Genomic DNA, 11776 nt, shown 5'->3' with positions numbered 1-11776 from the left:
TTTCCTTTAAGAAAAGTTTATTTTGTCTTTTTCCTAGAAGCAAAACTAATGAAAATTAAAGTATAAAAATAAATACAATTCACATTAATGAACATTCCACTTCAAAGTAAATATTAAAAAAATAATGCGTATAAATAAAAATCCATTAAAAGCACAAAAACAATGTCTGGCACTTTTATGAGAAAAGCTGTGAACATTTAAACAAGGTATAAAACACACATGCTCTATCTTAAAAAAAAAAAAAACACACTCAAGTTTCTCATCCTTAATCTAAAACTAGTTTTAACTTTCTCCAAAACATACTATTTGTTTTAGCTAATTTGTATTAGTGTACACAAAACTTTTAGTATCTTTCTTACTGGAAAGATCCACAATGATATGAGCAATCTGTCTCCTGAGGTTTCAGAACGATAAAGCATAATTTATCATATTAAGATAATTTGATATTCTTGCCTACAAATAAAAAAATTGGTAACTCAGACATTTTACCTGTCTTTTAACTTCCTGGTTTGCTCATTCAACAAATGATACATCTCAATCAAGTTTACGCCCGGACAGAGTAGGTTATTACTTTCTGTCCATGGTTGGCTGTAAAAGTTAAATTTTAAATAGAACAGAAAAGCAAAGAAAACAGTCTTTATCTCCATTCTTTAAAGAATATTGGGAATATATATAGGCTACATTTTCAAACACCAGTATCTTTTAAAAATTCAGACAGGTTAAATGTACACAGTCCCAATTTTATGTGAGAAGCACAAAGCCCTTTTTGGAAATGCTATCATAAATCAACAGTGGCATTCTCTTTCATAAAATCATAGTCCCTTAGTAACATTTTTTGGTTTATATTTTAAATGAATATGTTAGTGATGAAAAACTTTAAAAGGCAGTGCTTCTTAAATAATGCAGAACTTCAACTAGATAATATTACTATCCCATTTGAAAATCTGACCTTCTTATTATGTTATATAGCCCTTTGTTCTCTCCTAAATCAAGCATGCTAGAAAAAGCAGACTCTGAAGAAACAAAATATACAGACTAAATGGAACACAAAACTGCATGCAACATTCTATGTTACAGAGATGAATGTAACATTAATGCATGCCACTACATTCAGGAAGACTGTACTGTCTTCACCAAAGTTGTCACCCTCTACAGAAAGATTTTATAATTCAGCAGAAATGTTTCTAAGAGTACTGGGACAACAAACATCAAACCTAACATTTCTGTAAGACAACTAGCTGTTGAGAGACATGTGTGCTTATGACCAAAAGGGTGATCCCCAGATACTTCTGTGGTAAACGTTAGGTGGACCTACAATCAGCAAGCAAATGTTTTATTCTACGTGGTTATCCTGTAAGACCAAGAATATGAAGGCTGAGAGATTAATCAGTTTTTACAAAACTGGGAGAAAACATTTTTCTGCAATAATTTCCCCTTGAATAGAACAGCATCTAATATATCAAATTCAGCAATCAGTATGCAGAGATGAATGAAATTTATATTTCAGAACCTATATTTTATCACACCTTTTCAGTATTTTATAAATATAAACCCAAATATCCTTTTAATTTTACAAAAAGTTCTCAACAGACATATGGGTACATAAAACAAACTTATGTTTGTACAGGTTAAGCATAGAGATGAGTCAATTAACTAAATACTAATTTGTCTTCACCCAAACCTAATATTAAAAGGAAAATGGGGGTGTGGGAAGGAATTAGCCAGACTGACCATATTACCCACATAATTATTCAGCCCTTTGACATCACTTTGTCTGTGTAAACAGTCCAGGGTGAAATGAAAGTCTTGGGCATGGACAATAATATGGATGGAACCCTCCCCCCCTTTATCCTAATGAATGTTGTCTTCTTAAATTGTCGCAACATTTGGCCGCTTTCTTTGGATTTTTCCTGCATATACTCCTAAAAATAGAGCAAAACTAATATTATTTCTCAATGTTAGTTTTTCTGTAATGATACTATTTAATGCTCTTGCCAAGCACTAAGTTAAGCAATATACATTATCATATTTAATCCTCACATAAAATCCTGAGGTAGAAACTGCTACCTCTGCAATAAAACTGAGACACAGGAGAGTAAGTCACCTGCCTAAGTAACAGAGCTAGAAGCAGAGATTCCGAGACCCCAATTCAACCTGCTTTGTTGCATTCCTTACCCATTTTTCATTGCTGCCTCCTACTCTGCCTTAATTAGTGGTTTCTGAATTTCACTACCAACCCTTGAGTTAAACACAAAACATAAAGTGAACAAATATGCTTTAAAGCATACAAGATCAGACATTGCAATTTAGTTTGTAAAACCTATAAACAACTTTAAGTGCTTTGCAGTAAATTTTAACACCTTAGAATTCTACTTCATTCTAAGATTATGATATTCTGTCATCATAAAAATTAATTTCCTAAAGTTGCTTACTAAATGGTTTATTCTCCATGTAGCTTAAATCAGAGCATAATTTCAAATTTGTTTGAAACATAATCCAGACCATTAAAAATCTAAACAGGAAAGAGTAATCTTTTCAAGAACAACTATGAATCCCTATGAGAATTTTACATATCCCAAATTTTCATTTTATGTAAAAGGGTAAGATTCTCTAGTCTTTTTAAATCATTCAAATACTAGAGGCCCGATGCATGAATTTCGTGCAAGGGGCTTGGCCCTTGCAGCCATGGTGGCTTGCCTGGGCCCTCACAGGCCCGGCTTCGTCCAGAAGGTTGTCCGGTCTAATTAGCATATTACGTTTTTATTATAGATGCACTCATGTCTAAGTAAATCTTAGGAAAGGATTTCTGTGCCTGTTTAGGTATATATTAATTAGACATGCTAATTCAAGGGTTGAGTTCATTTATATTATGTTGCGATGCAATTAAATCACAATAATTCTCAATACTGAAATTCATGTATATTAACTGCAGTGACATTGTTGAACATTCCTGAATAAAAACAGTAGTTGCTATTTTGCTTACAAGTTCACAAATGACAAAAAGTGGAGATGAAATGCATGAGAAAGAACATGGAGAGTAGTCACTGTGGCAAATAGATAATTTGAGGCAAAATAGTATTAATTCCTCAATGATTTGCCAACTAGCTAGGCTTTATCACCATATATATATATATATCTATATATATATATATCATGGGGAAAAATTGAAAATGTCCTTTTAAAAAGTTGAATTTTTAAAAGTTGAAAATTCTATATAACTTCACAAGCAAGAGATCTGGTGTTTGGTCTGAGTTCTTTCAAAAGATTATTTTTCAAACAGCTCATTCTGACTCCCTCTGGAATGAGCAGGATCTTCAACTGCATAAAAGAACTGACCAACTGTCACTCACAGTGACTTCCAAAAGATGACATTTAAATTATCGTCCATACATGCAACATTATGAATGAAATTCACTTTCTACATGCAAAGGTCAGCAATCATTTCCAAGTTATGATCAATATCTGATTCCTTCTTTGAACTTCCATGAGCAAGTGGTGATAATATGAAAAAAAATTCTTATGTTGCTTGTTTTCTCCTACTTTGGAGAAAATCACTTAGTAATAAAAGCTCTAAAATATGCTAAATGTATATTAATGAGATTATAATTTATTATAAATTTAATCGTCATTGCCTGATTAATTTTGGTTTCTTTTAGATGCTTAAAAAGTAGTATAATTAAAAAAAGCATTTTAGAAAGTATTTTTAATAGATCATGTAATTTTTTGTGAGCTTATCAAAGTGTGTTAACAAAGATAAATAAAAAATATTAAAACATTAGCTTAAGCGTTTTGCATTAGCTCAACACTGAATTTGTCTCTTGCCACCATACACAGAATTTTAAAATACATTATTTAGTTTAGCCCTTAAAGAATCCTCTAATAATGAACATAGATTTAACGCAAGCTTCTTATTGAGCACAAGAAAACAAGAACTTACCCCCTCCCAACTGGCATATTCACATGTGATCTTGTGGTCAGAGGGAGAATTTCTTTCCCTTCTGTACAGATAAAGTATTCCTGGGTAATAGCTACACTTCCCCAAAACTGAACATGCATAGACTTAGGCATGAGATCACTGTTACATTTCACTCATTTATAAAAAGGTTTCTGAATTAAGCATGTATAATTCTATAAAATTTTCAGATTAAAAACAACAGTGTTTCTATGGAATTATTGTAGAAATCAACGTTGGGAACAGTTTTACTAAGATCTCCTCCTGACTGCCACAAACTACTAACACAAATGATCACTTTATAGGAATGACTGTGAATATGCCAGAATTATGGTGGCAAGGACAACCGATCCCATGCGTGAGGCCTGCATTACAGGGCAGCTTGTGCACTTGTTTCTTTCGAATGGGCTTCGCAAACTCATTGCTACACACCTGAAACAGGCGCTCTGTTAGGCACTCTGCTCTGTGAAGACTTCTGTCTATTTTGCACAACCCCCTTCACTGATGTCTTAGGGGTTCTAATTGAATATAAAAGAATTAATAAGTCACTTGCATTAAGGTCTAGATGTTCAACATTCAAAGAAAGCAACCATACTGCATCAACTGTTCTTAACACAAATAAGCTTGAAAATAATTAAAGTCTCATGCATGCTCATTGGGAAGCTATACTTTGCTTCAGCAGGAGACTGTAACATACTTTGTTGAAGAACACTTTGGTGATGCTGAAATTACTATACGGATGTTTACGATATTTAATGAGCAAAATGGTATGAAATGAAAAGTAAAAGCATGCCAACATAAGATGATAATTAAAATATGATATACAATAGTACACCAAAGGGTTATCTTTGAACACAAAACTTTAAAAGTTCTTTCTAATTTTATAAAAAATATCACATTTGAAAAACAGCTATCCTTTATACAAAGAGCACTAAATTATTTTCCCTCTCAAAGCTAATCTTGATTTGAATATTTTTAATACCCTTATGTGTTGCATTCTTACCCTTGTCTACTAAGTAGCCTATGAACAGGAGCATTCTGTCCTTGGTTTGGCTGAAGAACTCTGTTAACAAAATAAAAAAAAAATTAATTCAACAGGATAAATTCCGTTTTTCCCCATTTTCTTTAGATAAAATGATAACAGGGTGGTAGAAGTCATCTATGCAATGATATGGCTACTATATTACTACAAAGCAAAGCAAACTGATTAAAGCAAATTAATATGGTACTTATATTTGGTCACCAAGAACTCAAACATTAGTTTTTTGTCAGGAAAGAGATGTCCAACATAAGTATTATTCCTGCTGCTTTTAGGTAATTTATTTATATACTTTACAAAAGCCAATTTTTCCTTTCAAATATCTGAGAGAAGAAACTTCACTCTTACAAGAGTAGAAAACAGATCAGAAATATTAAGTTAGCTTTCGAAGGTTTTTATATATTTTATTGACTTTTTACAGAGAGGAAGGGAGAGGGATAGAGAGCTAGAAACATCGATGAGAGAGAAACATCGACCAGCTGCCTCCTGCACACTCCCCACTGGGGATGTGCCCGCAACCAAGATACATGCCCTTGACCAGAATTGAACCTGGGACCTTTCAGTCCGCAGGCCAATGCTCTATCCATTGAGCCAAACCGGTTAGGGCTCGAAGGTTTTTAAATAAATATCAAAGACTCCCTCTCCCCCCTCATGGACTGAACTCAGGACATAAGGACTCAAATTTTCACCAGAGACAACATGTCTCATAGAAAGCTCCAGGAATATCTGGTCTGACATGTGACCAGGTACATGACCAGATGTTAAAACGAATTCTGAACCTGAGATCCTCCAACTCAGCAGAGAGTGTTCTACTGAGAAAAAATGGAACAAAGCGAATAAAAAGCAAGCTCAGGATTTATAACATTTTCTTTTTAAAAAAAAAATAAAAACCTCTCATTGAGGCTAAGTGATTTTTCTCACCTTGCTTCAGAAGGGTTTTGTTTAACCAGGAATTTCTTATTTGGCATTCCCATTTCAGCAGCTCTAACACAATATACAAATAAGGACACACAAACAATGAGTTCAGAAAGGGGGAAAAGACATGTTTACAAATGTGATACATGGTGGCAGAAACAAATCATCTTAAAAGAGTGTACCACGAAAGACCTCTAATTAAGCATATTCAAGACTACTTTCAAGAAAAAAGAGTTTTAATAAGATAATCATTAGGATATTCCTTGCATTAAGTTTTTCTTCCCATTAAGTCTTTAGGATATTAGAAAATGAACATATTTAAAAGATATAAAAGTGACACTGCATATAAGGATAAACTATGTTTAAGATCTGATTGACTATCAGTTACACAAGTTGAACTCTGATAAATTTAGTAGTTAATAAATATATATATATAAAGATGAAATCAGATTTTACCACTGGATTTTATAAAACTCTTATATCAAAAAGGGATTTCTATCAGTTCAGCTGCAGAAAAGTGAACTGTTCTTTATTTCTTTTTAAAATTTTTTTATTTTTTGTTCTTTATTTCTAATATGAATATACAGACCAACAGATGACTAAAATGAATGGGTATGATAATAATTAAATTAATGTGACATGACATGAAAAAAACTTACTTCATATACTTCTTCCTATCAAGAGACTTCTGTGTTGCAGCGGAAAGAGACACTCGTGAACTTTTCATTTTATCCTTTAAAATACAAAAGTAACAAAGCTCTAACAGTACCCAGTAATACCACTAAATTACAGTATAGGATGATCTTAATTGCATGGACAGGCATATCTTACCAGTATTTTGAACTTTAACTTAGTCTTTATGATTGAAACAGTCCAATTAAAAACATTTAAATTAATTTTTACCAATGAAATAATATAAAATTTGCTTTTCTTTTGCCAACCCCACTAAGATCATTGTTTCAAACCACAGAACTCCAACACTCTGATATATTTCAAATGAACTTGGAGCCTGTTTTCTAACTCTGATTTCCAAAAAAGGAAAAGGCACATGATAGTTTCAAGGAAATTTCATCAGGAGTAGATGATAGTTTATTAGGCGTCCAAGCAACATTCAAAGCTTCAAACTCCAAAATCTAATCACAAAACAATATGCAATTCTTTCACCGATTTCTTTTAATCAGTCTATAGACTTAAGTGTTGCTGGTAATCCCAGGAATTACCTGTGCTTAAGAATTATAGGCAGGGTGCTGAAGTCAATAGAGAATGACATTTAGTATCAAGTATTCCAAACCCAAAAGAGCATATATATATGATTCTGCCCCTGGTTCCTGCTAATATTTGGTCTTTGATCCAAGTTCCTAAGAGAGCTAAACTTCTAAAACCCTTTTAATCTGACTGATATGAATGGCAGAAGCATCTTTTGTTTTAATATTTGGTCTTTGACTTTGGATCCTGACACAGATCTCCTAAACACATTGGAATTTTCTGGTGATAGGAGCATCTTGTGTTCTAATGAGGCAACTCTGGGTGGACTCCTAGTCATCAGAAAGACCAAGCATGATTAGAAGTTTGGAACTTTTTTAGTCTCATCTCCTATTCTCTGGAAACAGGAGAAGAACTAGAGATTGAGTTAATAATTGATCATGATGAAGCCTCCACAAAAATCCTAAAGTTCAGAGAGCTTCCAGGCTAGTAAACACGTACATGTGCTAGAAAGATTGTCCCAACTCTACGGGAACAGAAGCTTCTGCTCTCAGGATCCTTCTGGACCTCACCCTATGCATCTCTTCATCTGGCTAGTCATCTATATAACTTATTATATCCTTTATCCTACATAATAAAACCCTAATATGCAAATTGACCAAATGGCAGAACGACCAGTCACTATGACACACACCGGGCCTCTAGTTATATAATAAACCAATAAGTGTATGTTAAGTGTTTACCTGAGTTCTGTGAGCATTCTATAAAATTACTGACCTGAAGGAGGGGGTTAATGGGAACCCCAATTTATAAGCATCAGACAGAAATTTAAGTGACAACCTGGGAATTGTGATTGGTGTCAGACGTGGGGACAGTCTTAACTGCCTCCTTAACTTGCAGTATCTGTTAACTCCAGGTAGATACTATCAGAACTTAATTGAATGACACCCAGGGTATCAAAGAACTGGTTGGTGTGGGGGGAAAACCCACACAGCTGGTGTCAGAAGTATTTTGTGACTGTAGAAGCAACAGTTTTTCTTTTTCACTTATTCATTACAAAATCAGATAACATACCATTTGCCTGAGCATTTTCTCTTTGCGAGCTTCTCGGTCATGATGTAGAATAGACATTCTTTCAGCTGCATCCATTACAAAGAATATATCATGAATACCATACAGGGCAGCCCGCAACTAGTTTTAAAAGAAGAAAATATTGTACCCATTTTAAAAAATGAGGTCAGGGTTCAATAAAATTATATACACTTTACTTAAAGAAAAAGATTAAAGTTTTAATTAAAACATATTTTCTGTGGTTAAGTGAAGGGAGAGAAATAAAGCATTTCCATTTCCCAAAGCCTTTAGGACCGTACACTTACCTGAGCCAGCACTCTTTCCTGAAGAGAAGCATCCTGTGCTGAAACAACTCCTCTCTTTAATGGTGCTTCTGACTGAAAACTTCTTATGAATTCCATAGTGTCCTGAAAGAAAAAAATGCTCCTTTAAAAACCATTTTTCTTGGAAGGTTCACAATCACTAGAGTTTCCTTTTGTTCTTTTTCTCAGTCAATCCAAAATTACTAAGAACACAAATCTATTACTTATCAGAATCAAAACAGCACTCACTTTAAAGTGAGATGAAAATACATAAACTACTTTCTTTACATATTTTAAAAAATTATCAGAATGAAATTAATGAGATTTCTAAAATTGCCTATATTACAATAACTAAAAATAGTTTGATCTGCCTAAGTTCTGAACTAATTTGCCAATTCAGCTGTAACAAGACTGACAGAAACTGATACAGAAGTGAAATACAAATAATTTATAAAGATCTTCTTACTTTTACAGTTTGTCGAAGTTGCTTTAATTTATCTGTCTCCATAAGCCTACGAGTAAGAAATCCTTTTGCCACAGCAGTTATTTTATTAAATTTTGCTTGTACTTCTGGACTGAAAGCCTAGAAGAAATAAGAGAGACACATGTTTTAATAACTTGAGCATTATACTCAAGATTGTTTATCTATTACAATGAACTAAATTTTTCTATAAATATATGCTCTATGTAGTTTCAACTCTAATAAAAGCTAAACTATTGGATGTGTGACAAAAATACCCATGCTCATTTGTATAACCTAAGATAATATAGAAAATATTAAAAAAAATATAGAAAGAGCCCTAGATGGTTTGGCTCATTGGATAGAGTGTTGGCCTGTGGATTGAAGGGTCCCGGGTTTGATTCCAGTCAAGGGCACATGCCCGGGTTGTGGGCTCAATCCCCAGCAGGGAGCATGCAGGAGGCAGCCGATCAATGATTCTTTCTCATCATTGATGTTTCTATCTCTATCTCTCTCTCCCTTCCTCTCTGAAATCAATAAAAATATATCTAAAAAAAGTTATAGAAAGATAAATAGATAGTAGATAGATGGATATACATGTATCATTAAGTTTGCCCACCTGAGACCATTTAGTTGTGGCTCTTACAGAAGGCCTTGTTACGGAGGGTTTGGTCAAGCCACTAGTTGATGATCCCCAGAGGTAGAATGGTGCTTCATTTACAGAACCAAAGCTATGTTGTAGGGCAGAATTTGTGAAACCTAGAGAAATATACATTAAGTATTATACTTGATGTCAGATAATCAGAATATGCAAAACACCTAAATAAACACAACACTCATTACGAACACCACCAACAAACTGAAACTGATCTACTTAAAGTATTTATGGACGTTAGGCTTATGTACCAGATGGATCTTTTCAACACAAACAGCATCTCAGGATAATTGAAGATGCGAAGATAAACTCTTACTGGGATAGGAATTAGATGTAATTCAAGATTACTCTGGAGACAGCAAACGGTGTTTTCACTTGAAGTATACCACCTGCTGCATGAATGAACAAAGATTGGACTCTGCATCAAATTTCCGGATATTTTCTTTGCTAAAGTGGCTTTTCTCATGAACACCTGCTCACCATCTTCGATCTGCTGCTATTGTTTAATTTTTCACTAGTTAATAAGCAGCTGGCAAACAGCAGTGGGTTGGGCATGGAATTACTTGGAAAAAAAAGCTACAATTTAAAGTGTGACAAATAAAATATCTTACTACAGGAGAATTTTTTCAAATGGAAAGGATTTTAAAATATTTACCAGAACTATTGGAATTTGAAGTATGGAGTGAGTCCATTTGAGAAAGCATTGTTTCTAGCAAACTGGAGTCACTTATTTTTCTCCATTCTAAGTCCGCTGTATTGTTAATATCCAATTCAGAGGCTTCCGCTGTAATCACTTTCTTCTCTTTGAACATTTTTTCCTGTTCTTCTATTTCCTATAGAATAAGAGTTCATTAAAACATGCTAGATATTTTTGTTAAATTGTATCCCAAAACAGTATCATTTTAGGATTAGCTAAAAGTATGTATAATTATCAGCAAATTGTTATCTATTTCAAGTGTTCCTCCCTCTAATAAAATTGACAATTTGATTTTAAAATATGATATATTAACAATAATAATCTTAAAACAAGTGTCCTCCTCTTAAAATATACTCTTGCAGAATGCTTATTTTAGCATCTACTTATAAAATAACTTTACAAACATTAAGTTTTGAATCAAGGATTCAATAAAGCATCCTATTGATAAATTCTACATTATTTTTAGACTAGAGGCACGAATTCATGCACGGTCAATCGGGGCCATCTGGGCCGATCGGGACTGGCCGGCTGGGGGGAGGGAGGCTGGGGGGAGGGACCGTGGGAGGTTGGCTGTGGGAGCGCACTGACCACCAGGGGACAGCTCCTGCGTTGAGCATCTGCCCCCTGGTGGTCAGTGTGCATCATAGCGACTGGTCGTTCAGTCGCTTAGGCTTTTATATCTACACTAATAAAAGAGAAAAATGGTAATTGGCGTACGACCGCTACCCTTCTGATTGGCTAATCAGCGTATCCTTATGCAAATTAACTGTCAGCCAAGATGGCGGCCGGCAGCCAGGCAGTTGGAAGCGAACATGAGGCTTCCTTGCTCCCGTGACTGCAGACTGCAACGTTCCCCACCTAACTTTCCGGCCTCTGAGCTGGCAGTTTGAAACATTCTAACAAATATAGCCGGCTGGGATCTCAGAGCTGAAGTTATACATTGTTTCGATTATAGAACAGCAAACAAACCAGCAGCGGAAGCCTCAGAGCTAGAGCCAGAGCTAAAGCTGACCCAGAAGAAAAAAAAAAAAAGAAAAAAAAGGAGCGGTTGGGAGCTTCCCGCCAGCCTGAAAGCAGCCCTCAGCCCCTCACCCAGACTGGCCAGGCACCCCAGTGGGGACCCCCACCCTGATCTAGGACACCCTTCAGGGCAAACCAGCCGGCCCCCAGGCCTCTATCCTATATAGTAAAAGGGTAATATGCCTCCCAGCACCGGGATCAGCGGAGCCGCGAGGCCTCCTGGCACCAGATCAGCGTGACAGGGTGCAGCGCCCAAACCCCCTGATCGCCCTGCAGCTCTGTGTGTGACAGGGTGTGGCGTCCCAACCCCCCTCCCCCGCCCACGGGCCCTGCTCTGTGTGTGACAGGGTAGAGCCATAACCTCCCCATCGGCCCTGCCCTGAGTGTGACAGTGGTGGCGCCCCAACCCCCTGATTGCCCTGCTCTGTGGGTGATAGAGGGCGGCGCCCCAACCCCCTGATC

At 35.6% G+C, this 11776-nt stretch overlaps 1 protein-coding gene across 1 annotated transcript in view; it reads right to left on the bottom strand.

Moving 5' to 3' along the window:
* Positions 1-11776, bottom strand: part of CCP110 (centriolar coiled-coil protein 110) — a 26109-nt gene continuing 14333 nt past the window's right edge. The window contains exons 7-16 of the mRNA XM_023753406.1: positions 10253-10430; positions 9562-9701; positions 8949-9065; positions 8486-8587; positions 8184-8300; positions 6566-6639; positions 5913-5975; positions 4956-5015; positions 4385-4470; positions 1-1922 (exon numbers count right to left, since the gene is read on the bottom strand). Of these exons, the coding sequence (XP_023609174.1) occupies positions 1870-1922; positions 4385-4470; positions 4956-5015; positions 5913-5975; positions 6566-6639; positions 8184-8300; positions 8486-8587; positions 8949-9065; positions 9562-9701; positions 10253-10430 (990 nt within the window). The 3' untranslated portion in view covers positions 1-1869. The remainder of the gene's footprint in view (positions 1923-4384; positions 4471-4955; positions 5016-5912; positions 5976-6565; positions 6640-8183; positions 8301-8485; positions 8588-8948; positions 9066-9561; positions 9702-10252; positions 10431-11776) is intronic.

The sequence above is a fragment of the Myotis lucifugus genome, unplaced genomic scaffold, assembly GCF_000147115.1.
Source record: "Myotis lucifugus unplaced genomic scaffold, Myoluc2.0 scaffold_45, whole genome shotgun sequence".
Taxonomy (NCBI): Eukaryota; Metazoa; Chordata; class Mammalia; order Chiroptera; family Vespertilionidae; genus Myotis; species Myotis lucifugus.
Note: the sequence above shows the minus strand (reverse complement) of the source record. Positions and strands in the feature narration are given on the sequence as shown.